The following is a 27,295-nucleotide window of genomic DNA, read 5'->3' as shown; positions in this document are numbered from 1 at the left end:
TTAATTTCAAATACACTTTATTAAACCTGATTGCTAATTAGGGCCTAAACAATGATAAAGAAATTGGACAATTGATATTCAACCAGAGGTTATTTTTCCGGACATATTGACATATCCTTTTTCTTTAAAATTTTTAAATCTCCAGTAAAAAATAATTGCAATTAGACATTATTCTGTTTTCTGTAAGAGCTCATGGAGGACAGAAAAGGGTTGGGTGTGTATATAAGACTTTGCCAGTGTCATCAGCAAGGCAGTACTAAATAATTAATACTGAGACTTAACACTCAGATAATTTTCTGGTTAAAAATACTTGTTTAGGTAGGCGATAATTGGGCAATTTTTACATTAACAACTGAGACAAAACTACAAACTGTCAGTTAATGTTTAGGGACCCGGGACCAATTTCTCAAAATACTATGTCTAAGGCCCATGATGTCCTTGCCCTTATTTGAGCACAGCTGTACCTTTCCGAGTCATTGTAATCTGTCACTGGCTCTTGCCCAATGGGAGCATTTACAGGCTGCAGGTGGGGCTATAGGTTCATAAGGAGCACGTGCGGGTCAGACTGGCTCCGAGGGCAGCGCCCAGCTGCCCAGGCTCTGTCCTCCCGGCCGTCACTGCAGAGTCTGCGGCAGGAGCGAGTGTCCCAAGTCCCAACAGCCACGACTGACAGGCAAGACCTGCTGAAACTCTTTCAATAAGGCACACCGAGGTGCTGCTGCAGTTGGGACCTGTTATCAGCATTTTCCATCAGAGGCTGTTAGAAACTTTTTTCAGGTACAGAACTTGGCTTCAGCTGTTACAGTCACACACAGAAGTACGCCCCGGGGATCTCCTCCACACAGAGAAGTTATCGTATCATCATTTTAAACGGTCTTCCTGACTTTGGGAAAAATTTATCCTCCACGCCCCCCCCTCCCCCCAAAACGACACAGATGCGCAGGCTCGCCACGTGAAGTTTACAGCAAAGCGAGGGACAGTGTGAACACACCGGCCGTGTCCACCCGCGGGCAGACCACGCTGGGCGCGTCTTCCCGAGGAGAAATCCGTGAGTCCCTTGGCTGCCGGGCGTCTCCGAAGCCACTCTCTGTAACAGCCGTTTGGGAATTCCCCGCCATGCTCATCTCATTTGGATTTCAATGCTTCCTCCCACTCGACAGCGGGTTGGGAGTTCCTGGGAATTGCTGGAAATATTGATTGCATTTTACTTCGAAAGTCTTTCATCTAAAAGAAAGAAGAAGTTCACCATCAAATGTTAAAAGGGAAAGAGCCACACAATTAGAGAGGCCGCAGCTGAGGCGGGAGGTACTTCACTGCTCGAGGCCCATGAAGACCAATAACAGGTAAGAAACCATCCAGCTCCTGGGAAGACAATGAGGCACACCCCTTTCCTCCTAAGTATAACCCTTCTGGGCCTTTAATAACATAAAACTCCACTTGGCTCGGGAAAGCAGCAGGCTCGCACTGTCCCCGCCTGACAGCGACCCCCCGGAGGAAGGGGTGCATTGCTGGCTTTCACAGGTAAAGAGCAGCTGAGAGCGAGTTGTCCACCTGAATCCATGAAAACACTCAGGTCGGTCCAAGTTAGAAGAATTTTAGAGCCAGAGGGAGTGGAGAGAAGGAACTCAGTAGGGAGTTAATAAAAGAACGGGTCAGTGAATGGCAGGTAATCTGGATGTTTCTATGTGCCAGACAGTGTTGGAAAATCCAGGCGGTTTCACCAGGGGAGGTTGATTTGGAATCCGGAAGCCAGAGCAGGGAAGTGGAAGATCTTAATTCCAGGGTCAACCTGGGGCACCTGGCTCCACCTACAGGGCCCACCACCCGCGGGGGCAGGGGCGGGGTGGGGAGGGAGACACTCATTTATGGGAGCCGGATAGGTTTCACATTACAGAGTACTAGCTACGTGCTCTTTGGTTCATTCTTTTGTATCTGCACGTCCCGCTATGGGGCTATTTCAGAAGCACTGCGCACAACTCTGCCATTTCTCATCAGCCACACCCCGTATAGCCCACGGCTGCAGATCTCCCCACGGGTGTGTGAGGCGCCCTGGGCTCAGCAACTGCACTCATTTCATTGTCATCTGAGAGTCAGCTAATTTCTTTGTACGGTGATGCTTATTTATTTCCATTTGAACCGGATCCTTGCTTGGCTTCCGAATTCAGGGGGTGTATCCTGTGTGGGACCTGTGGATGCCTGGGCACTGCCGTTAGCAGCACAGGCGCGGACGGGCCTCTGTGCAAACCCAGGCCCAGCGCCTGGGGAAGCTGCTTCTGCTGCGCAGCCGCCTCCAGGTGTGTGGAGTGGAGGCACTGCCTGCGCCAGGTTGTGAGGAGTAAGGTGATACACAGGAAGCACAGCACCGGGCACTTGGTAAGCGCTCCATATAACTAGCTACTGCCATGACAGCTTCATCAAAATACACGTGCTATGTTCCAAGAACAAAGCTCATGTGGATATAAATATTATGGTATGTTTATGAAGATATTATAGTTATATGTCATTTTGGTTTAAGCACTGACACTAGAAGATACAGAAGGCTATGTCCATTACAGTAGTCCATTATAGTATCTGTACAGCGTCAGTGTCGGTCCGAGACACCAATCTTGAAGACAAGTGTGCACAGGATGCCGCACCCCCTCTTACAGGCAGCTCTCTCATCTGTACTGTGATGAACCCTTAGGAGAGGTTGTTAGGGGCAGGACTGCATCCATGGGGAGGGCCTGACAGCGTGGGGTGTTTCTGGTTGTCACATGGCAGGGGATCGCTACTTTCACCTTGGAGGGCTGGGTGCTCCATGTCCAGGGGCCCACAGAGAGAACTGCGCTGTCCAAGACACCACGTGCCCCGCGGAGGAGCTGTGCGCGGCCAACCGCAGGTGGAAGCGGGCAGCTCTCTGGTCTGCCCTGTGCTGCCTGGTTCTTTCCCTTCACTTTCCTGATTGCACATTGTTACCACTTGGCCTAATGTGAGGGTTTTCAAGTGGAGAGTCAGGCAGGAGCCCACGGACAGAGCCACCCGCCGCCCGCCCGCCCGGCTCACGGACAGACCCCCTACCGCTCCGCCTTCCCAGCGATCGGGGACAGAACCACCTGCCGCTCCGCCTTCCCGGCGATCTGGGACAGAACCACCTGCCGCTCCGCCTTCCCGGCGATCTGGGACAGAACCACCTGCCGCTCCGCCTTCCCGGCGATCTGGGACATGGCGGTTGCTGAGAAGGGGGATGCTGGGCAATGCATCCGGGTCTGGGTCGGCTGCCCTACCTCAGCATGGTCTGTTCCCATTTTCTCCTTATGGCCCGATTTTTTTCTTTCCTCTCATTTCTCCAGTATTGCATTATTCACGTGTACCCAGGGTCCTAAGTGAGTAACTGAGCCACTAGAAGGAACCATATCTCAGAAACAGCCCACTGGGGACAGACTTCAGAGCGAGATAAGGGAGGAGGCAAGTGGGATAAGAACATCATTCAGCTCTCTCCTTTAAGGTTGCAGCGGCGGAAATGGAAACCCAGAGTCCACATTTCATTACAAACAGGGCCTCACGTTGCTTTAAACAATGGGACTTCATAGAAGGTTTTAAAGCTTATACTATTTATATTGCATGCACAGTAAATGGAAACCTCCAGTTTTTCCACCTAGATCCATTTCTGATATGCACTTCAGAGGTGTAGGTCTTACCAGTGATACTCTTATCACAGCCCACCAGAACACTCTGCTGTTTAAAGTGTGCTGGAAAAGATTGAGGGCTCGGGTACACTTTGACAAACTTGGTTATTAATGTACTGAATTCCATGATCACAATCACAGCCATTGCCACAGAACCATCCCTACTCTGTACCCCAAAAGCTTGGTGAAGATGGGGCATGCTGGGAACTAGTGTCTCCATCCAGCAACGCAGTTTCACTCCAAACTCTGGGAGCTGCTCCCTCTGAGCAGGGAGTTTTCTGTGGCTCTGGCCCAGAGGGCTCCCCTTCTGAGCACGCAGCCGCGCACTGCACAATCCAGGTGCTCTCCACAGATGGCACTCCCTAGGCACTGAGCCTGCTGCTCCGGGAACTGCTCTCTTAGGTCCCAGTGTTTGTGCTGGGTTCTCACATTATCAGAAAGTACAGTGTCCAAGGCAGCAGTTCTCAAATGGAGTGTCATGGCAACGGGTAATTTGTCACTAATCCGGACGTTCTGAAGACTGGATCCAATAGACTTTTTAGACATTAGAACAGATTCAAGACTACATCTCTAATAATGTCGCTCTCCTTCACATTTCAGTAGCTTCTGGAAGGGCCAGGAGTGAACATGGGCTGTGCTGTATATTTACCATGCATGTCCTAGTGGGGAAAACCAATGTGAAAACTTTCAGTCTAATATGTGGTATGCTGAGAAATTACTTAAGAGCTTCAGGATACAAATAAGCCAGTCGGAGAAAGATAAATACCATATGATATTACTTATCTGTGGAATCTAATGAACAAATTAACTGATGAACAAAAGAGAAACAGAGCCATAGGAACGTGGAACAGTCTGGCAGAGGTCAGAGGGAGGGGGAACTGGATAAAAGAAACTAAAGGAGCCAAGGAACATATATGCAAGCCCATGGACACAGACAACAGAGTGTGAAGGCCAGGGGAAGGCGGCGGGGCTGGGTGGAGGTGGGAAAAGTGGGGGAAATGGTGAACATCTGTAATAGTGTCAACAACAAAAAAAAGCTTCAGGATATGTCCCTGATATAGTTAATTTCATAAATCCTTACATCATTGATTCTAATAAATAGGTAGTTGCTGGGATTAAAAGCTCCAAGTTGTCAAGTGCCTTTGCCATTGACCAGCTTATCTGCAGGTCGGCCTCAGTGCTGGGGTTAGGATGATGAAAGCTTTCTAGGATCAAAGCCTTTGGACATGTCAATAATTACAGCACCAGTGGTAATTTTGAAGACCTTGGAAATTCAGCCTCTTCATAAACTAAAACAGAATAAGACTATAAATGTTACCTTAACGGGAATAATAATGTCTGGCATCTGGGATCACCTACGAGGCAGGCGCTGTACCAAGAATCAGGCGATTATGTGGCCTTCACAATTCTATGTGGCAGAAATGAGGACTGTCAGTTTACACGGAGCAACCAGGGACCAGAGAGGTCACCCGGTCATGGGGACTTGGTTTACAAGTACAACTGCCTGACTGATGTCCAGAGCTCGCTCTTGACAGTCACTCTGGTTCTGTGACCTGGGAAGACACAGTACCTCTCTAGCCTCTACTATGAGCTTCACTAAAAACGACTATCCATGGTGACCGTTTTATATAGGATGGCATGCAGATTATTAACCATGTTCACCAAGAGCCTCATTCACTCATGGATACAGAGCGGTTAGACTTCTCTACCGTTTTTGAAGTTAGGTGACCATTTGACCAGTTCTGGCAAATGAAATGCAATAGAAATGAAATGTCACTTGCGGGATGAAGCATTTAACTACAGGTGTTTGATTCTCCAGGCCTCTCTTCCCTTTCCGTAGCAAGCATGGAAGTCAAGGCAATCTGAGATACTAAGCCAGCTTATGGAGGCCAGCTTCCCTAGAGTCGGGTAAACCAACAGTGGATTTTATACGAGACAGAAATAAACTTTTAAGCTGCACACTTGGAGATTGTTTTTTAGTGCAGCATAACCCAACATATCCTGACATTAATGATGAAGAGAATTATAAAATAGATACGAGACATGCTCTGATGCTGTTCAATAAAACATTAACATTAGCTGAAACATGGCTGAAACAAGGCCTGGACCAAGGAGGGGAGAAACTGTGCAGTTAAGCTTAAAGAAATTATCTGGAACAAATGAACCCACATCCTACCCACCTTCAGGGTGCTCAGTACATCAATCAGTCCCATGATATGATACTAGAGGCCTGGTGCGCGAATTTGTGCACCAGTGAGGTCCCTCGGCCTAGCCTGCAAGATCGGGCCAAAACTGGCTCTTTGACATCCCCCAAGGGGTCCCAGATTGTGAGAGGGCACAGGCCAGGCCAAGGGACCCCATCGGTGCACAATCGGAGCTGGGAAGGGATGCGGGAGGTTGGCCAGCTGGGGAGGGGCCTCTGGAGGGCTCTAGGGCGTGTCCGGCCCGTCTTGCTCAGTCCTAATTGGCCAGACTCCAGCAGCAAGCTAACCTACCAGTCAGAGCGTCTGCCCCCTGGTGGTCAGTGCACGTCATAGTGAGTGGTTGAGCAGCCTTACCACATCATTAGCATATTATGCTTTGATTGGTTGAATGGCCAACGGGACTCTTAGCATATTAGGCTTTTATTATATAGAACTGCTTCCTAGGGAATCAGAACACTTCTAGATGTTGTCAATGAAATAGTAAGGGAACTCGGATGGTAGAGTCATCTTGGGGGGCAGATCACTGTCCTATATCTACATGATTAAATTCAACTAAGGAGAACTGGTTTAGTGTAGAAAGCAGATGCTGGTACTCTTCACTTTTGATTAGGCCTGCTGATATCCATATGGGTCCTAAGATACACCATATTATTTATTTAATATCCAATTGTATTAGGAAAGCTAACATGAATACAAAAAATCTCAACTTCTTATTTTGTAAGTTACAGTACTATCATTTAGGTAAAGGTCAGACAAGCCCCTTTACTTTCTCCTAAATGCTCATGTATCACATGCATAAAGTCTAAAATCTGTAGTAAAGTCTATTGATTTAGGAATAAAAATGAAAAGTGTAACTTTTTGAAAAATACAACCCCTGAAGTACTCACTGAAATGGCCAATTTTTATGACAGTGATTGACAACAGGGCACAATTCAAAAGCAAAAGCTTTCCGTTAATGTGAGGACACTGAGCAATAGGGACGACCCCGGAGAGTGTTAGGGCCAGGGCCACGCTGCTGCGAAGACTCAGCCCAATGAGAACAATTTATAACATGCTCCTTGATTTAAGGTGCTAACAGGTCAGGTTCTCAGAGGCAATTCTGAAATGATTTGTCAGGCTTTATTTTTAGTAGCTGCAAAATTTTAGAATGTTTCTCTGCCAAATAAATGACTAATTGTACCACCTCTGACTGTCAAGCCTCTTCTTAAAAGCTTTATATTTTACTGCATTAAACACTTCATAACAGCTACCAACCCCATCACTATTATTTTCATAGTTTAACCTCATGATCCTACTTCACTGGCATGAGAGTGCACAGCACTTGCGCGCACGCGTGCACACACATGCACGCGCGAATATGCAGGACCATTTCATGACGCCCTTTGAAAGGCCCTGCGGATAGGCTGTCACAGGAGAATGAGGGCAGCAGATGGCTCCATTACAAAAAGTACTTCTGTACATTTATTTTTCACTGCAGAGAAAGCTATAACTTTAAAAATAGTATGTGAAAATAGTACATAAGCTAGTGAGAATGAAAGAATTAACATGTGCTTAATGAAAAGAATAAATTTCTACAACACAATAAACACCTACACCCCACATTCTTTTGGACCAAATGGCAACTACATATAAATTCAAGGTAAGTATTGGTGTATTAGTGGCAGAAAAAACAAACAAAAACCTTTGATGCATTCACTTAGGGACTGTTAAAAAACTCAAAACCGGAAGTTAAACAACAGAGCTGGGGGCTAAATAAACAGGGCAGTCATTCGCTCTATGTGTGGGCCTCTAAGTGACGGCCGTAGGGACGGTCTCTTCCTGGGCACCCTCAGCAGGTGTTTCCCTGGAGGCTCACACCTCGAGGGCCCGCAGGATCCCCCACAGCGTCTCCGCGCTCTTCTTCAGGCGGGCCTCCTCCTCGGGGGTCAGCTTCACCTGGACCAGGCCTGCGATCCCGTCCGCGCCCAGGACACAGGGGACACTGAGGGCCACCTCCTCGCGGATGCCGTAGAGACCCTTCACTATGGTGGACACCGGATGCACTCTCCGAAGGTCCCGCAGAAGACTTTCCGCCAGGTCAGCCACGGAAAGGCCGATGGCCCAGGAGGTGTAGCCTTTCATTTTGATGATCTCATAGGGGCTGGAGACCACCTCCTTGTGGACATCTTTCCAGCGCTCGGGGTCCTGGTCGGTCCCTAGCTGCGCGTTCAGGTCCCCCAGCGGGACGCCCGCGACGTTGACGCTACTCCACACCGGGACGCACGAGTCCCCGTGCTCACCCAGCACCCACCCCTGGCAGCTTCCGGCGTGGATGCCGAGCTTCTGGCCGATCAGATACCGGAAACGGGCGGTGTCCAAATTGCAGCCGCTTCCGATCACGCGGGTCTGGGGAATTCCGCTCAGCTTCCAGGTGACGTAAGTTAAGATATCCACCGGGTTGGAAACGATGATCACCTTGCAGTTCGGACTGTGCGTCATGATGTCAGAAATCATCAGCTTGAAGATGGCCAGGTTGCGCTGGACGAGGTCAAGGCGCGTCTCTCCCTTTTTCTGGCGCACACCCGCCGTGATGATCACCAGGCTGGAGTTGGCCGTGACTTGGTAATCTTTGCTGGAAACGATTTTGGGCATTTTCACGAAAAGACTGCCGTGTTGAAGGTCCATCGTCTCGCCCTTCAGCCTGCCTTCGTTCACATCCACCAGGGCGAGCTCGTCACTCAGGCCTCGCATCAGGATGCTGATGGCGCAGGCCATGCCAACCGACCCGGATCCTACGATGGAGATCTTATTATGAGGTACGCTCTCCTTTGAAGTTAAATTCTTTATAAGCTCACCCTGGACAGTCGCCATCCTAGACACGGGGGTAACAGAGCAAGGACCCCCGAGTGGGACGCCAGCAGGCTGGCGGGGACCGGGCGCCATCCCCACACTCAGGAAACGCGCTCTCGCAGCGCCCACTCTCCGGCTGGCCCAGCAGACGCCCACAGCCCAGCCCATGGCCATTCACTCACAAGGTGAGGGGAGAGGATGGAGGAATGCGGCAGGCAAGGTTTGAGGCCTGAAGGAAGGGCGCTTGTGATCCTGGCCACCCCCTCGGCCTGCTGCTGCGCCTGGGGAAGCTGTGGCCGTTAGACACCCCCTGGGCGTGCTACTGCGCGTGCGCGAGGCTGTGGCCGTTAGACACCCCCTTGAGACGGTACTGCGCCTGCGTGAGGCCGTGGCCGTTAGACACCCCCTTGAGACGGTACTGCGCCTGCGCGAGGCCGTGGCCGTTAGACACTCCCTTGAGATGGTACTGCGCCTGCGTGAGGCCGTGGCCGTTAGACACCCCCTTGAGATGGTACTGCGCCTGCGGAGGCCGTGGCCGTTAGACACCCCCTTGAGACGGTACTGCGCCTGCGGAGGCCGTGGCCGTTAGACACCCCCTGGGCGTGCTACTGCGCCTGCGGAGGCCGTGGCCGTTAGACACCCCCTGGGCGTGCTACTGCGCCTGCGGAGGCCGTGGCCGTTAGACACCCCCTGGGCGTGCTACTGCGCCTGCGGAGGCCGTGGCCGTTAGACACCCCCTGGGCGTGCTACTGCGCCTGCGGAGGCCGTGGCCGTTAGACACCCCCTGGGCATGCTACTGCGCCTGCGTGAGGCCGTGGCCGTTAGACACCCCTTGGCGTGGTCCTGTGTCTGCGGAGGCTGTGGATAGTTGACGCCTCCTCAAGCTGGCTACTGCGGCTACACAAGGCAGGCCCTAGCTTGTAAGACCTCACAATGATTTCTATAAAATACTCCTTGAATTCAAGTTTTACAAACGCCAGTTCTCTTCAATATTTAATGTGTCTAATTGGCCAACTCAGATTTTGTATTTTCAGTATGCATGCCAAGTAAAAATGCTTTCCTGAAGTACAGATGAAAACAAGGTTGAATTTTCTGGACTGTGAAGTGCCGGAAGAGGAAGGGCCTGTGCAATGTCTCAGTCCCCCGCACCATTTCCTTGCAAACGCACAAGTGGGGATCCTTTTCCAGGTCACATCAGTTTGAGAACCTTCTGGAAAGGTTTCCATCGTCTTCATGCCAGTCACGACCGTGATCCCCAGCCGTGGGGAAGTCACAGGGAACCAGGGCAAGGGGACCACCATGAGCTGGTCCAAAACCAAAACTCACAGGGAGAGGCTCTCACTTCCTTTTCATGCCACAGGACAGTTTGTGATGGAGGGTCCTGATTAACAATTTCTCAGGTACAAAGGTATCGCCTCTACTAGAATGAAAACATACCTTAAATGTCCTTAAAGTGGCAAAGTTTAACCCATGCACAGAGATCACTGATTAAAGCAGTAAATAAATGTGGCTGACCCTCGCACGACGGTTGAACTGTGCCCACTCTGTGGGTTTTCCTCAGCTGACCCCCTAGTTCACACCTGCGTTGTTCAAGGGTCCACTCTATCCGCTAGGACACAGGGCAGCAGCCTGTCCTACCTTCCACTGTGTTCCTCTGGTTATTCTCATGAACTTCCTTTTAAGTTTCTCAGGCCAAAAAACTTTACATCTGATGAAATATAAATCCTAATAAACCCAATAAACGACCAAAGTCCAAATAAAAATGGTACTTTCTCCCCAGTTAGTAACAGAATTATGACCATGTAAAGCTCGTCTCCGGAGAGAGCAAGGTGCTCTTGGTACATGCAGCTAGCTCCCTCTCGGTCAGAAAAAATTTTTTGTTTTAGAATACCAAATCTTGGCAAAATGAGTATTTTATATTCATTCTTCCTGCCACTGAAATGTAGTCCAAGAAGAGAGGAAAAATAAGCAAAGCTGGTGAGGGGTGGGAACAGCGTGGCAATTAGCAGAGTTCCTGCAAACCTCTTCTAGTGTGACCTCCTGGCACCTGAGCAGGGACCAGAGAGCCTGTTCTAATGGCACCGTCACAATAAGCTGTGGCACAAGAAATGGTAAGAGCACCACATATATGCTTTCTCTCCACACTGTGGTTAGATTTATAGCAACCATTTCTCAAGTTAAAAACTGGAAAATTTTCAACTGATCTTTCCTTAATGGTGGCCAGTATTTTAGAGTGATCCTTTTAAAAGACCAACTTTTGATAGCTATTGTTTCTTTTATTCCAGTTATAACTTGAAATGTTTTAACCTAATGCCTGTTCCCACCTTCCTCCTATAATGATGCCTTTGACCAGTCAAGTCTTTTCTAAGATAAGTGTTCTTGAGGATGAAATTCAAGGACACAAAGACTCTTAGCTAGATGGCTTCTTTCTATAGTGATTTTCTTTGTCGAATGTGAACCTCTTTGGAAATACAATCTCTACGAGAGCTGCCTCTTCAGTTTTCCCCCTTAACCATAACTAAATCAATGTTGAGAAAAAAGTAACACTCTCCAAGATAGAATCCCTCGAACAAAGCAGTTTTTTATGTACAGTGAGTCTTGATAAGAAGGGAAGAACTGCGGAAGATGAAGAAATGTGCATGACCTCCACAGCAGATTTAGGTCTACTCAAAGTCGGGGGAAGCCAAACATAACCAGGCAAGCTCCCTACCCTAATGACCTTCCGTCTGAGGTGGCTCATTATTCCTTTTGAATGGAAAACCTAACTCAAAGGATCTATTCAAAATGCAGCACAATATTCCAGCTGATGGGAGGACTACGCCACAGTACTTTTGGTTACACCAGTTAGGAGGAATGAAGCAGGAAATAAAGATGACTACCAAGTCTCTGGACCAAGAATGACTACAACTAAGTCATTCTATTCCTTCCTCCTTGACACCCCCATCTCCTCTGCTCTTTTTCTATCGAGGAGTCCTGTTCAAATACAGATACTCCTCGACTTAGGATGGGGTTATGTCCTGATAAATTTATTATATGTTGAAAATATAAGTGGACAATAGCCCACCAAAAACGTGCTGGAACACATACATTAGTTCCAGCTGGGCAAAGTCATCTCACTGCCACTGTTCAGCATCACAAGAGAGTATAGTATTGTATAGCCATAGCCCGGGAAAAGGATCAAAATTCAAAATTTGAAGTACCATTTCTACTGAATGCATTATCACTTTAGCACCACCATAAAGTCGAACTATCCTAATTTGCAGATTATCTATACTCCATCTTCTCCTAGCTCTTCTACAATGCCCAAGCAGAACTGACTCTTTAATATCCTGTACCAAGGAGACATATGTAATACTCTTTGTAATACTTTAAGCAATAAAATAAATAAATAAATAAATAAATAAAAATAAAATCCTGTACCAAATAAATAAAATTCTGTACCACCAAAGCACTTTGTACCTCTCTCCATGATAGGATTTATCACACACAATTAAGTGTAATCCAAAAGGGATCACCTTTTATGTACCAGCATATCCCTGTCCTCTAGAACAGAGCTTGGTCCATGCAGAGGAGCACAGTAACAATGTGGTAGGGAAGAGTAAGTGAATAACTACAAAACTGAGTGACGTGAGGCTAGAGACTAAAGGTGAGAGATGGAAAGGCACTGAAGAAAGGAGTACGTTAAACATGCAGGTGTCTGGGGTTTCTTAGCAAGGTTGAGGCGTAAATTTCAAATGAAGCTATTGATGAGCTAAAGATTTCTTTTTTTTTTTTTTTAAATATATTTTATTGATTTTTTACAGAGAGGAAGGGAGAGAGAGAGTTAGAAACATCGATGAGAGAGAAACATCGATCAGTCGCCTTCTGCACATCTCCTACTGGGGATGTGCCCGCAACCAAGGTACATGCCCTTGACCGGAATCGAACCTGGGACCTTTCAGTCCGCAGGCCGACGCTCTATCCACTGAGCCAAACCGGTTTCGGCGATGAGCTAAAGATTTCTTAACTATTTTCAAAGCTGACACCTACCTTTACCAAGTTTGAACATACAAAAAATTAGGAGATTAAGAGAAAAAAATGTCTACAGTGCTAGGAATAAGTAAGTGCAATGACAGAGAGAATATTTTTAACCTTTAAAGTTATTTAAAATATTTTGTTCTTTGGAAAACTTAAAAAAAAAATCTATGCACAAAACTCCCAATTTGCAAAAAAAAAAAGTACTGAGAGCAGTGTTAATTAATATTACAAGCTGATCTAAAATAGCCTATAAACTCACCGGCATGTAAGTAGGGCATTATATAAACAATTATTGTAAAATTCTTTGTGATTTGAAAGTCATAAAATGTAAATTGTAGTTTTCAAACAAATTAAGGGCTGTAATCCTATTGCTCATAGATACTATGTAGGGATCTTTACTAATCCCAGCACCTGAAACTATTTTCCTTGGTAGCCGTACTGAGAATGCTGGGAAAGGACAAAAGCAGGGCTACAAACAGAATAAAAGTAAACTGTCAAATCAAAAAGCACCACTAGGGTCGATGTCCTGTTTATAGTATTCAAATAGTATAACATAAATAGACAAGCTCTAATAATTTCCCAAATCTCGTTTTTGTTCTTTAAAGGTATCATCGCACACATAAATTTTTGATGCAGTGCAAAAGAGCCCCTTGTATTAATCATAAAAAAGGAGGAAAGGGAAGTATTTTTAATGTGTCACAAAACATGAAAAATTAAAATTCATCAGTATGTGTGTAAACATCCCAAATCATAACTAAAAAGTGAGAAACTTTACCTATAGGGTTTAAGTACATAGGTATTCTATTACCCCATTTACTTTCTGCCAGTGGATTGAGTAATAGAAGTAGTACTGTAGTCCTCGGTAACAACAGCTTTATTCATCTAGAACAGAGGTCCTCAAACTTTTTAAACGGGGGGCCAGTTCACTGTCCCTCAGACATTCCACACATGCGCACTGCGGGCCCGGGACGAGTCGGCTGCTAAGCAGGACAGGCAGTGGCGGCAAAAACACCCGGCGGGCCGGATAAATGTTTTCGGCGGGCCGCATGTGGCCCGCGGGCCGTAGTTTGAGGACCCCTGATCTAGAACAACTGACATGAAGAATATCTTTGTTACTTTCAATTTGAGGTAGAAACTGAAGTTACCTTTATGAAGTCCCAAATGCCAAACCGGATTAATTCCATGTTGTAAAGGTTAAAAATTAACCTGCCTCGAGACTGTCTAGGGAGGCAAAGAACAGAGCCGGCAGCAGGGGAGGAAGGGGTGCTCTGGGTGGGGATGAGCAATACAAGGCTCAGAGGCTGGGAAGAGCGTGGCCCTTCGGCACTGCGAGGACTGCGTGTGACAGGCTTACGAGAGGCTCAGCCAGGCTCCCGACCGAACTGCTGACATCTGGACAGGTGATTCGTGGGGACCTGTCCTGTAGGATGTTTAGCCTCTACCCACTAGATGCCAGTAGCTTCCCTGCCGTTATGACAGCCAGAAACATGTCCAGACAGTGCCGAATGTCCTTCTCTTGGGGGCAGGGGTGCCGGGAGCCGGTCCATCCTTGCTGTTTCAAGGGACCTGGCATATATGGCATACTGTTCTTAATATGTTTGCTCACCTTCTTGGCACTGTGTTTTAACCAAGGTCACCTCTCTGAGAAAGGTGGTTTCCCCCGGTAGGGATTTTCCCCTGAAGTCAGGGAGGGAATAAAACCCCTTAACTAAGTGCCAGGCGGGTAATTAATCACTTTAACTACGAACAATCATGCTTAAGCTACATAATCTTTACTCCCTGGAATGAAGATAAGAAACGCCCTAACCTTTGGAATAGAGATTGATAGGATTGGAATCAATTGGTATAAATACAGATGTAACAAGACAACAGCTCCACAGAACCTACACAGAACCTAGAGACAGAAGAACTTCGCTGGAGAGAACATGGCAAAAGATCCTGGATAGAAACTGGCAACACAACCTAGAGACAGAACCTAGAGAGAGAACATGGCAAAAGATCTTGGACAGAACCTGGCTATAGAACCTGGCTGGAGAACCTACAGAACCTGGATAGAACATGGCAAGAGAACCTGACTAGAACCTGGTGACCGAACCTGGCTGGAGAACCAAACCAGAACTTGGCTGGAGATCCTAACCAGAACCTGGCTAGAGATTCTAACCAGAACTTCACTGGAGATCCTGAACAGAACTTGGCTGGAGAGCCAGACCAGAACTTGGCTGGGAAGAGCGTGGCCCTTCGGCACTGCGAGGACTGCGTGTGACAGGCTTACGAGAGGCTCAGCCAGGCTCCCGACCGAACTGCTGACCTGGACAGGTGATTCGTGGGGACCTGTCCTGTAGGATGTTTAGCCTCTACCCACTAGATGCCAGTAGCTTCCCTGGATCCTGGCTAGAGATCCTGGCTAGGCTGCTGATCAACTGAACGCTGTCTCCATGTCATTCCTTCTTCGCCGACTCCGTCCACACCTTTGGGGACCCCTGGACCTGCTGGGGTTGGACCCCAGCATCTGGCGCCCAAACAGGGACCCTTAGGTAAGTCCCCCCCACACTCGGACGGATAGGACTCCACCGTAGGAAGAGGGTGGATAGTCTTCACCGACTCTGTCCACACCTTTGGGAACCCCTGGAACAGGATTCCCCTAGGTAAGGCCCCCCCCCATTGAGAACCCCATACTCGGGACGGATAGGACTCCACCAGGGTACTGCAGACACCCCTATAGAGGATAAGTAGGGTAAGAAGGTGGATAGTACAGAACTTAGATTGAGAAGATGTGCCATACTGAGTCCAAAGAAAGAAGACTCTGTATTGATTCTTAGATTGAGAAGATGTGCCATACTGAGTCCAAAGAAAGAAGACTCTGTATTGATCTTTAGATTAAGAAGATGTGCCATACTGAGTCTAAAGAAAAAAGACACTGTATTGATCTTTTAACACATATGCTTGCTAGCAGAGGAATTAAGGTTACTCCCAGTCAGACAGAACGTTTTATACAAGAAGTATGTCCATGCTTTTCTGAGGAAGGAAAGGTAAATGTAAAGGCATGGGAGGAGGTAGGCCCAAGGAGCCTTATCCTTAACCCCACTGCAGCCTTTCCACCCCAGGAAAGTGCAGGATTGGCAAGCTCTCCCTGGGGTGATAGATCAGGACTCAGGTAATAGTGGAAAGCGCCAATCCTACTCTTAAAATGGATACAAGAGAGCATTTGGGGTTTTTCTTTTTAATGCCTACTTTTAAAAAATAAAAAAGGGGGAATTTGCCGGGAGCCGGTCCATCCTTGCTGTTTCAAGGGACCTGGCATATATGGCATACTGTTCTTAATATGTTTGCTCACCTTCTTGGCACTATGTGTTTTAACCAAGGTCACCTCTCTGAAAAAGGTTGTTTCCCCAGGTAGGGATTTTCCCCTGAAGTTAGGGAGGGAATAAAACTTCTTAACTAAGTGCCAGGCGGGTAATTAATCACTTTAACTACGAACAATCATGCTTAAGCTACATAATCTTTACTCCCTGGAATGGAGATAAGAAAAGCCTTAACCTTTGGAATAGAGATTGACAGGATTGGAATCAACTGGTATAAATACAGATGTAACAACAGGTCACAGAACCTAGACACAGAACCTACACAGAACCTAGAGACAGAAGAACTTCGCTGGAGAGAACATGGCAAAAGATCCTGGACAGAAACTGGAGACAGAACCTAGAGACAGAACCTAGCGAGAGAACCTGGCTGAAGAACCTAGAGACAGAACCTGGCTACAGAACCTGGATAGAACATGGCAAGAGAACCTGACTAGAACCTGGTGACAGAACCTGGCTGGAGAACCTAGCGAGGGAACATGGCTACAGAACCTGGCTGGAGAACCTAGCAAGAGAACATGGACACAGAACCTGGCTGGAGATCCTAGCCAGAACTTCGCTGGAGATCCTGACCAGAACTTCGCTGGAGATCCTAATCAGAACTTCGCTGGAGATCCTGAACAGAACTTGGCTAGAGATCCTGGCTAGGCTGCTGATCAACTGAACGCTGTCTCCGTGTCATTCCTTCTTCGCCGACTCCGTCCACACCTTTGGGGACCCCTGGACCTGCTGGGGTTGGACCCCAGCACAGGGGGAGGCAGCCCCGTGGACATGTGACCCGCAAGGACATGAAGAACAGCAGTGAGTGGTGCAGATGCAGGTGGGAGTCGGGGGAAAGGGAAGCCCAGGACATTCCGCAGCCGTGTGGAGAGGGGCTTGCAGAGGCGAGGCAGAGGCAGAGGCAGGGAGCACAGAGATTAGGTGTGATAACCAGGGGCAGGAAGCTGCTCCCAGCCATGGCTGTGGGTAGGGGAGAAGCAAGACGTGGTGACCGGTCAGACAGGACTGAGAAAGAGTGTGGTCACGAGTAGAATCCGCTTGTCTCTGTAGGCAGCCTGTACATGACACCGCTGTGCACTGAGTGTGACCCAGGAGTAGGCTGGGAGGAAGTGACAGTCGGTGGGACACACGTGATGCTGGGAGGACACCCAAGCATCAGTGTCCACTTAAGCAGGCCCCCGAGCCAGGAGCTCAGGAGTCTGGGCAGGAGGCTGGCAGTTGTCTGCACGTGGACGAAGCCACCAGAGTGGACGGGACCCACAAAGAAGAAGACAGAAGAGTAAAGGCAGGAATCCCAGCATATTGTGCGCAAAGGAAAGCAGCAGCGCTTCAGAAATAAGTGCGATACTGCAAAGTGGAAAACGAGAGCCAAACCAGAGTCATGAAAAATGACCAATAGAATAAAGAACTGTAAACACTCAGTCTGCTAGCACCAGAAGCGAACAATAACTGATATAACTGAGTCAGCAAGACACAGCGCAATTTACACTGTGGAAAGATACACAGCATTTTAAAACCTTCTTCTTAAATTTAGAAATATTTCAGCCAGTAAAATTCAACCTGAGAGAACACTTCCATTTTCTGATACAGGGCAAATGAATAAAAATATGGGAGTATGTCAACATACATGAAACTTTTTCATAGTTTTCGATACTTGAAAGTGACGAACCAGTAACAGGTACCTTTTGAATAATGCTGAAGGGGAAAGCAGAGGCTGCGGGCATTCAGGATGCCTTAGTTAGAGACCTGTATCCCATTTTCCATGCTCAGTGTGAGAATAGGGACAAAGAAAGAGAAAATGCAAGTGAGGAGGAGGCTAGCTCTCCTCAGGTGGAACAAGCTGTGAACATTCTTGAAGTGGGTGAAGGGGAAGGCTTTCTTAGCAAAGCTTATCTCTTAGTAATTGTTGCACATTCTCACTCTATCAAATGCCTGGGGCCCTATTTTACTTATAAAAGGAAACTGGTGGGTTTTTAAAGAGCTATCTTGGCAACAGGCCAAAACAGCTGGTGTCTCCGCTGTCCCCCAGGAAAAAAATGTACATTGGTCATTATCTCCCTTTTTTAAACTGAGCAAAAGTCCCTGCGATGCGGTCTCTGTGTCACCATATTGCCCCTGGGAGTGCTCTCACCACTGGACGCCAAGCCCATTAGAGCAGCAGGGGAACAGGAAGCAGGGTCGCAGAGACGTTCTTGTCACCGGCCCTGAGTTTAACTGATGCGCAGTGCCACTCCCCATTAATGGAAAGCGGCTGCAGGGAAATGCTCCTGGCGCTTACGCTGTTTGAAGGCCGAGAGCTTGACAGCTGGAACTATCTCTGCGAGATCATGATGACTGTGTCTGGGCCTTCCAGTAAGTTCCATTAGGAGGAGGAAGCAAGGCTGGTCTGCTGACGTCGGTAATCGGAATAAGAAATTGGAGCTTGCTTCCTGGGGGCAGGGGCTGGTCGGATCTTTGGAAGCACTGAAATGAGATTAGGCAGGGACGTGGAGGGAAATGTTCGGCTGCCTTTCAGATTCTGCAGGTGACTCAGGAGTGGCTGCCACTAAACAATCTGCAGGAGACTCAGATTAGCTTTTGGTCTTTGACCTAAACTGATGGAAAGTATACAGCATGAAGTCCGTTTCCTTCTTAGATATTAGAAGCTCAACACTTTTAAGCTTCTCCATAGTTTCATTTTACATGTGGCGCTCTAGTATTCACTCTCCAATGCTGCTTCATTTAAAATAATGTAAGAATAAATGTATCTAGCAGGAGATACATCAGAATGTTGGAAAACTGAAATTAGCAAAGTCACAAGAAAGAGATTTGACTATAATTACCCAAATCGTCAGGTTAGTCATAAAGTAATTAGTAAGTGAGCCTAAATATTAACATAAAAAGTATGCATAGGAGCAGCTCTAAAGAGCGCTGGGGAAAATAAATGTTACTAGCCTGCAGCTACTCCTGTCCTAGAGGAAAGGTCTTGTGTTACTTGTCTTAAAGGATCTTCTTAGAATAGGAAAGTTAAATGACAGTTTTTTAGAGAAATATTTAAACTAGGTATGTTTTACTTTTTGTTTTTTAAAGAACAAGAGACCTGGGCTTTTAGAAAGAAGCAACCTACCTCAGCAGATAAGGGGGCAAGTCTGGGGCTGAAGAGTGGGCAAGGCCCCAGTCACAGACCATTTCCATAAAAGCCTTTACAGCGGCAGGGCCTTCGGAGGGATGCAGTCAAGGAAGAAAGATGATTATCAGGTTGGCAAACATTTCAGAGTCATGGATGCCACCAGTGGCAAGGGTGCCAGGAAATTTGTATGCACTGTTGAAATCTTCTAAATTGTATCAAAAGCATGCACTCTGATTCAACAATAACAACTTCTGTCTTTAGGACAAATTTCTTGACCAAGAAAAATACAAAAGAGATATATGCCTATAGAGGTTCACTATGGTGTTTAATTGTGAAAAATTACAATCTAACTGCTGTTGGCAACAGACTAATTAAGTAAATTATAATACATAATATGGTATCATGTAGCCATTAAAAGTGATGGAGATTTATATAAGTTTACTGTGCAGAGAATTCCTATGACTAATCAGTGAAAAAAGGTTCCAGAGTAGTACAGTAAAACATTTATGTACGATTATGTGAATGTGCCTATAGAAGAAGGTCTGAAATAATGTTTCTATTATAACAGATGATTACAACTCAGTGAGAGTTCTGGTAATTATTTCCTTTCTTGTACTTTTCTACATTAATTCTTTTTTAAAAATATTGAATACATGTTTTTACCATTAAAAAAAAGCCATTTTTGTTTTAAGAAAGATAGGTCCAAAATATATTTTTCAGTGGGGTGGAGGGAGGGTCCCTTCTTAAATCTGGGTGCACTTATCTGCTTCAGTCTGCTGACAAAGTAGCTTCTACTAGCCCTCCTTTTCTGAAACCTCCGATTAAATGATATATCACTGTGTAAAATACAAATTTGTATAAATATTTCATATATTATACATATTCTATATGAAGTGATGAATAAACAGCAAAGATTTCTAAGATGCTGGAGGGCTTCACTTTAAGCATTGTCATGTTCCCTTCAGGCCAGCAGATGTAGCTGTGACTTAAAATAGGGCATGTAAGCTGCTCTGGGTCAGCCATTAGATGGCACCCCTTTTATAAAAACTGGGTCTACAGTGGAGATTTAATACAACTGAAGCAGCAACCAACAAGTCTTTGACACTGGAACTGACTCTGATCTAGAGCATTCGTCTCAGTTATTTACTGAGTGCAGAGACTGTTTTCCTTAGTCATAGAAAGAGGGTATTTCCCAATAAGAGACAGTAAATAGTGAGAAAAGTTCATCAACGGACTTTTTTGTGAGCAGCCTCACAGTTCTCATCAAAACTCTCTAAATGCAGACCTGAAATGCAGCCCTTTGCTCTCCACAAGCCTCAGGGCAGAGCCATCTGGTAAGAATTTGTGTAGAAAGTTTTAAAGCCTAAGCTGTCCATAATAAGTCTATTGGGGAGCCCTGTCTTAGCACAGAGCCTGGCTCAGGGTAGGCCCACAAATGCCTTCCGAAAGAACACATCAATATGCACTACTGCTCTCAAAAGATGTACCCTTGACAAAGTACCAGTGGTTCATTTTTCTGTGAGACTTTTCAGTAGTAAAAATCAAACAATATGCCCAATGACCAGCATGGAGGGAGGGTGTGTCCTTGCAGCCTCTTTTTAGTTAAAGACATTAAGATGCACTTTAAAAGGATTCCAAGTACGCTTAGATTCAATGTGCCCATCAGAAACGAATATTTCTCCCCAAAATATTTAATTTAGGCAATAATCCTCTTATCAGGACAAATAAGTTCACATTCTAGACACTAAAATAGCACAGTCTAGCCCAGTGATGGCGAACCTATGACACGTGTGTCAGAGATGACATGCGAACTCATTTTTTTTGGTTGATTTTTCTTTGTTAAATGGCATTTAAATATATAAAATAAATATCAAAAATATAAGTCTTTGTTTTACTTGGTTGCAAATATCAAAAAATCTCTATATGTGACACGGCACCAGAGTTAAGTTAGGGTTTTTCAAAATGCTGACATGCCGAGCTCAAAAGGTTCGCCATCACTGGTCTAGCCCATAAAGCCCAAGTTCTCAAGCACATAATCTAATTTAAATAACCTAATTTTGTCAGTCTATGAAAATTTGCCAGCACAGTTACCTTAAAAATAAAGGTTAGTCAGACAAGGAGAAAAGCAACATCTGTTTGTCTACTGGTATATTTTGAGTGAAAAATACAATAATGCCCATGTTTAGTTACTATTAAGCCAAATGTGAAAAACTCAATAATGCCAGCACTACTACTACAAATCTATTACTCCAGCAATTCTCCCCTCCCGTCCCCCACTAACGGAATCACTCCCATCGGTGTGCAGACATGCTGTTAATTCTCCCAACTTAAAGATAAACACAAACTCTCTTGACCCCAACTCTCCCTTCTGTGACCCCACTTTCTTTCCCTTTACAGCAAAACTCAAGACTTGCTTATATGTACTGCCTCCAATCTCTCTCCTCCATGCTCTTTTGGATCCACCCCACTCTGGCTTTACCCGTCAATGACTGCCATCTGCTAACTGAGTGAACGACCACATGACACATCCCCAGCATACACCCCCCGAAAGGTTTTCTTCACCTGGCGTCCAAGCCACGATTCTCCTGGTTTTCTTACCTCTTCACTAGGGAAATCTCATTTGCTACTTTCCTCATTCCCCAACCTCTAAACTTGGGCCTGCCCAGGAGTTCCTTCCGTGGACCTCTCTACATGCACTGCCGTAGTGAGGTCATCTGGTCTTGTAGCTTTAAATACCGTCTATTTAAGATACCTATTTGAGATTGATGAGTCTCAAATTTCTGTCTTCACCTTTACATCTCCCTGAATTCTAGCCTTTTTATCTAACTGCTTACTTGACTTTCTACTTGGCTATCGCATCTCACATGGACAAGTCCCAGGCTGAGCTCCTGACTTCACCCCCAACAACATCTGCTCCTGTCACACTGATCCCCATCCATTTTCCAGTTGCTCAGGCCACAAACCGTGGGGGCATCCTTGACTTCACTTTTTCTCTCACCTTTCTCACTCAATCCGTAACAAATCCTTGTTGACTCTACCTTTGAAATGTATCCAGAACCTACTTGCATCAACTCCACTGCGGCCACCTGCTCCACACCACCCTCATTCCCGCCTGTCACAGACAGCGTGGTCCACAGAACTTCCTACTGGTAGTTTAATAAGACAACCTTCTGAATGTATAGCTTCACAGCTTGGAGTCTAAATCACACACACACACACACACACACACACGTTTTTCAGATTTTCTCCCATAATATGTAAGTGCATTAATAATTTAAATAATAATTTTACAATGCTTTAACTATTTTAGAAGAATATTTATATATAAGGATGTCAAACAGCATAGAAAGTTGTTCCAAGTTAAATAATTCACTGAACAAATAGTACCAATTTATATGGAATGAACTTTTGCTATGAATTAGTCATTACTTAATTACATTTGAAGTTTCACCACCCTCAAATATTGAAATTACTTATGTCATTTACTAGTAATGAGAAGTTGCCTAGTCATTATAAGAATGTAGTCACCGTCGCTGTCATCACTTCCTAAGACAGTGAACAAACTATACGACTTGGAGAATCAGGAAGATCTGGACCGCAGGAAGTAGAATGAACATTCCAGATATCAGTGAAGGACCGTGGCTACTTACGCTGTGAACTCCTAAAGCTTTCCAGACTGCGAAGCTGATCACGCCAACCCCGCACCATGCACACAGAGAGCCCCAGCCCAGGGCTCGCAAGGCCAGGGAAGACCCGCTCTCCGGCAGCGCCGCGGTGGCCGTGCTTCCCTGCAATGAAGACAAGAAAGTTGGGGTGAAAATCTCAGTTCAGAAAGAATAAATATTTGGGCCGAACCGCTTTGGCTCAGTGGATAGAGCGTCGGACTGCGGACTGAGGGGTCCCGGGTTCGATTCCGGTCAGGGGCATGTATCTTGGTTGCGGGCACATCCCCACTGGGAGGCGTGCAGGAGGCAACTGATCGATCTCTCTCATCGATGTTTCTAACTCTCTATCCCTCTCCCTTCTTTTCTGTAAAAAAATCAATAAAATATATATTTTAAAAAAAAGAATATTTGGGGAGTGTTCGAAATTAATGTAAAAAAAAAAAAAAAAAAAAGCAAACACACACAAAAATACCCCCAAAGAAATTTTAAAAATTTATGTAAAACTATAACTTACTTTCCAATGTCCATGAGAATGAACATTTCCCCAAGTTGTGAACCACCTGTTTATGCCTTTTAAATTGTATACTCGTGTTATTTGCCCAGTTTTCTTATTTGTATCTTCTCTTTATATATTAATGTTCTTCAGCCCTTATACCCGTCATATGTGCTATTATATTTTCCCAGTTTGGGTTACTTTTCATTCCTTGTATTTTGCTTATTAGTTTTTGGTTTTGGTCAAAGATGCATTCTGATGCTTTTTTTTTAATATATTTTATTGATTTTTTACAGAGAGGAAGGGAGAGAGATAGAGGGTTAGAAACATCGATAAGAGAGTAACATCGATCAGCTGCCTCCTGCACATCTCCTACTGGGATGTGCCCGCAACCCAGGTACATGCCCTTGACCGGAATCGAACCTGGGACCTTTCAGTCCGCAGGCCGACGCTCTATCCACTGAGCCAAACCGGTTTTGGCGCATTCTGATGCTTTGAAGCTCACTAAAACTTCCCCTATCCTACCGTTACAGTCATTTCTCTTTTCTGTTAGCTTTATTTTTAAATTATCTCTTCACCACTAACTTTTAAGTTCATCTGGTATTTATTTTGGTTTTGATGGGAGCTGATGACTCAAGGGAGTTTACTTCCCCAAACCTTAGCAACTGCCCCACTCTGTTGATTAATCCTTTTTCTCCCAATTTACTTGAGAATCTTTTATAGAGACAGGTTTATTTCTAAGCTATTTTTGTACCACTAATTTATCATCTATTTTTATGCCGGAATCACACAGATTTAATTATAGAAAAAATAATCTTAATATCCAGAAAGCACATCATACTCATTACTTTTTTTCAAAAATTCCATTGCTGTTTTTGCCTATTGATTCTTCCAGAAAAATCCTAGAACATTGTGTCAAGATTTCTCCTATCCCCAAACAAGTAGAGAAAATGCCCATTCACTGGCATTTTCATCAGCTAATTTTCAAGCTAATTAGCTAGTCTGATAAACAATAGCAAATTTGTAACATCTCATCTTCCACCTGGAAATGTATTCTGTCTTTTTCTTTTTAAAAAATGATTTTCTTGATCTTGCTCAACACCATTTCTTAATACAGGCTTTTCTACACATGTATTTTGTGAGTGTTCCTGACGGCACACAGGAGTTATGCTTACGCTAGGCATGTGTGCCTGGCATGTGCCTAGACTCTGCAGATACTCAGTATTTGCTGACTTACACTTTTTTGTGGACGTGCCTTAGCATTCTCTACGATAAAGCAATCTGCCCTCATCTCCACACGAAAGGGCCCGAGTTGCATGTGCTGAAGCAAAAAAGTACTAGTTAACAGGGGAGGGCAGACACAGAGCAACACATAAGAACAAGTAACTACAAGCAAATGTGAAGAAAATTTCTCATCAACTAGGTCAATGAGCTATACGTGACCACGACAGTGATTGCTCAATCTTGCTCCTGGAGTAAGGACTTTCTTCCTTAAGCACGTTATAGTCATTCAACCAAAACGTCCTGAGCGCCTACTGTGTGCCAGGCGCTTTTCAGAGGGGAGGGCTGCAGCCGTGCACAAGCACATGTGATCTCCCAGTTCAAGGAGATGACCTGTTTTCCATCAATGCTAAGATGCACTTTACTTCAACATCTTAACATCTCCGAGATAGAAATGCCTCTTGCAATCAGTATTATGTCAAGAGTTTAACTGACATCACTTTTTCTTTCTTAGTGATACATAAAACATTGGGGCCTCTCACAATTGACAGTGAATTACCTAGATTTAGGCTAAAGTCATGTTGTGAACAGAAAATGTACTAGAGGAGTTTTCAAAATCTTGTTCTGCTAAAGTGAAGGAAGCACACATTTAAGTACCTCCTTTTACATGAAAATAAAGACTGTTGATTAATTTGTGCACTTCTTGAAACTATGAAGTGTACATAGGTTTACTTGTAAAGGCATTATTTTATTTTATTTTTTATTTTTCCTATGCAATAGGGCTGCCATTTACTTGTAAACAATAACAATGCTATGAATGGATTTCAGTGTCACAAACCTTATTGAACCACTCAGGGCTTCTCTTTTTAGCCAAAGATAACGTTGTAACGAATCCAGCTAGCATTCCCGCAGCAGCCACAGTACCTAGGAAAAGTCCACCTGCCAAGAGTTTGGGGGTAGGCGTGGAGGATGGGGAGAGAGATTAAAGAAAGGAGGGAAGAAACCAGAGGTTAAAAGGATGTACACAGGTAAATTTCAGCTGCTAATGACATTACATTCCAAGTCACTTTTGAAATTCCAGAAACAATGGTCAAGCAGCTCTTGCCAAAGGTAAATGGCAGGGGCTGCGAAACCTGCCTGACTTCATGACCTCCGAGGTCACTGACATGTCATTTCCAAGTGCAGGGAATGGGCGCAGGGACCCTTTAGGGGACAAACCCAACTTGAGAACCTCGTGCTAAGCGCAGTAAGTCAGGCAGAAAAGTCAAGGACCATATGATTTCATCCATATGCGGGACATAAAACTGAAAGCACAAATGAACAAACAAGACACACAAACAAAAACTCAGAGACAGACAACAGAATGGTGGTTACCAAGAGACGCAGAAAGGGGGAGCACATAATGCAATATACGGATCATGTATTATTAGAAATGTAAACTGAAATATATAATTTTAGTATCCAATGTCACCCCAATAAATGTAATGAAAAGGAGAAAATGTTATTTCTACAGAATTAAAAAAGAAAAAGGAGGGCACAGAGAAACTGCAAGGGCATGGGGGGATGCAGCACCAGGAACAGCTCCTGCACCCGCCCCCCGCCCCCCCCGCCACCTCCCCCGGGTCACCGCACCCCATAACCTCAGGGACAAACCCAGGCGGAGGTCCCCCAGGGCGGGTGGCAGTGGGAGTGCCCGCTGCAGCGCGGGCAGAGCCGGGGTGAGCTCGCCCCGACGCCCGCAGCTCACCACACCCCACCTTTAACCAGGAAGAGCCGGTCTTCGGCGAGTCCCGGAGCCTCCAGCCCGGAGGACCGCTCCCCAGGCTCAGGGCCCGCAGGAGCCATGTTTGTAATGAAGCCTCCACTCCCGGTCCGGCGACACCTGGGCCCGGGGGGAAGCGACAGCAGGCGGGGGAGAAAGGTTCCGCCCCGCCGCCCTGTACAACCGGAATATTGGTCCCCAAACCCCCGCGGCCGCCGCCGCCCGGAGGGAAGCAGTGGGGCGGCTCGCGGGGTCCCAGCCCGGCCCCGGGCGCAGTCCGCCAAGGCCGGCTCCCGGGGAGGACGGCGGGCGTCCCCGACGGGGCGATCGCTGCACTTTAACGCGGTGCACGGGCAGCAGCCACCAGCCCTGGCGGCGGGGGCCCGCTTCCGGCCGGGTTCGAGCCCGGCACGGGGGTGTGGCCAGCGCTAACAGGGCAGATGCGAAGGAGCAGGCCTCAGCCTCTTCTCTGTCACTTTCCCGGGAAATTCCCTAACAGTCGGCACGTTAGGTGTAAGTGACAAGTTCCGTCCTGGGGGAGTCAGCCCACCAGCCCTCGGGGGGTGCGCCTCCGTCCCTAAGGCGGGGACGGCTGGTCCCGCGGAGGGAGGGGGAGGGGATGGTCACCGGAGCGGATGGGGTGCAGGTCCCACCCCGCGGGGAGAGGGCACGCACCGCGCCGGCCGAGCTGCTGCAGCCCGGAAGCGCCGGTGGCCTCAGACTGGCCTGCTCTGCAGGCGGGGAGCGGAACCGCTGACGCTGACGCTGGCGGGTTCTGTAAACGGCCATGGAAGCGAGGAGTCGCGGAAAATCTTTTCTGCCTCCAACGCAGACACAGAGCATCATCTTTTAAAATGAGTCCATCTGTCACTTCTTCATGCTGAACCAAAAGAGAAAAGTCGTGAACTTCTTGGGGAGGGGAATGAAGTTTTTTTTTTAATTGTTTTATTGCTTAAAGTATTACGGGAATG

At 46.4% G+C, this 27,295-nt stretch overlaps 2 protein-coding genes across 3 annotated transcripts; both read right to left on the bottom strand.

Moving 5' to 3' along the window:
- TMEM242 (transmembrane protein 242) lies at window positions 1-26,995 on the bottom strand. Of its 2 annotated transcripts, XM_036317182.1 has the most exons (5): window positions 26,320-26,995; window positions 25,401-25,501; window positions 22,834-22,971; window positions 18,353-18,537; window positions 1-1,224 (listed from the first exon to the last, which is right to left on the bottom strand). In XM_036317182.1, the coding sequence occupies exons 1-4, from the start codon at window positions 26,405-26,407 to the stop codon at window positions 18,400-18,402; spliced, it is 465 nt and encodes a 154-aa protein (XP_036173075.1). In that variant the 5' UTR covers window positions 26,408-26,995; the 3' UTR covers window positions 1-1,224; window positions 18,353-18,399. The 2 variants fall into 2 exon arrangements, with proteins under 2 accessions (XP_036173075.1, XP_036173076.1); XM_036317183.1 differs by lacking the exon at window positions 18,353-18,537 and having other exon boundaries at window positions 26,320-26,717.
- On the bottom strand, window positions 7,304-12,502 carry LDHAL6B (lactate dehydrogenase A like 6B). The gene has a single exon (XM_036317181.1). It carries the CDS (start codon window positions 8,870-8,872, stop codon window positions 7,721-7,723), a length of 1,152 nt encoding a protein of 383 aa, XP_036173074.1. The 5' UTR covers window positions 8,873-12,502; the 3' UTR covers window positions 7,304-7,720.
- Window positions 26,996-27,295: the final 300 nt, after the last annotated feature.

Source organism: Myotis myotis, unplaced genomic scaffold (genome assembly GCF_014108235.1).
Source record: "Myotis myotis isolate mMyoMyo1 unplaced genomic scaffold, mMyoMyo1.p scaffold_m19_p_7, whole genome shotgun sequence".
Lineage (NCBI taxonomy): Eukaryota > Metazoa > Chordata > Mammalia > Chiroptera > Vespertilionidae > Myotis > Myotis myotis.
Note: the sequence above shows the minus strand (reverse complement) of the source record. Positions and strands in the feature narration are given on the sequence as shown.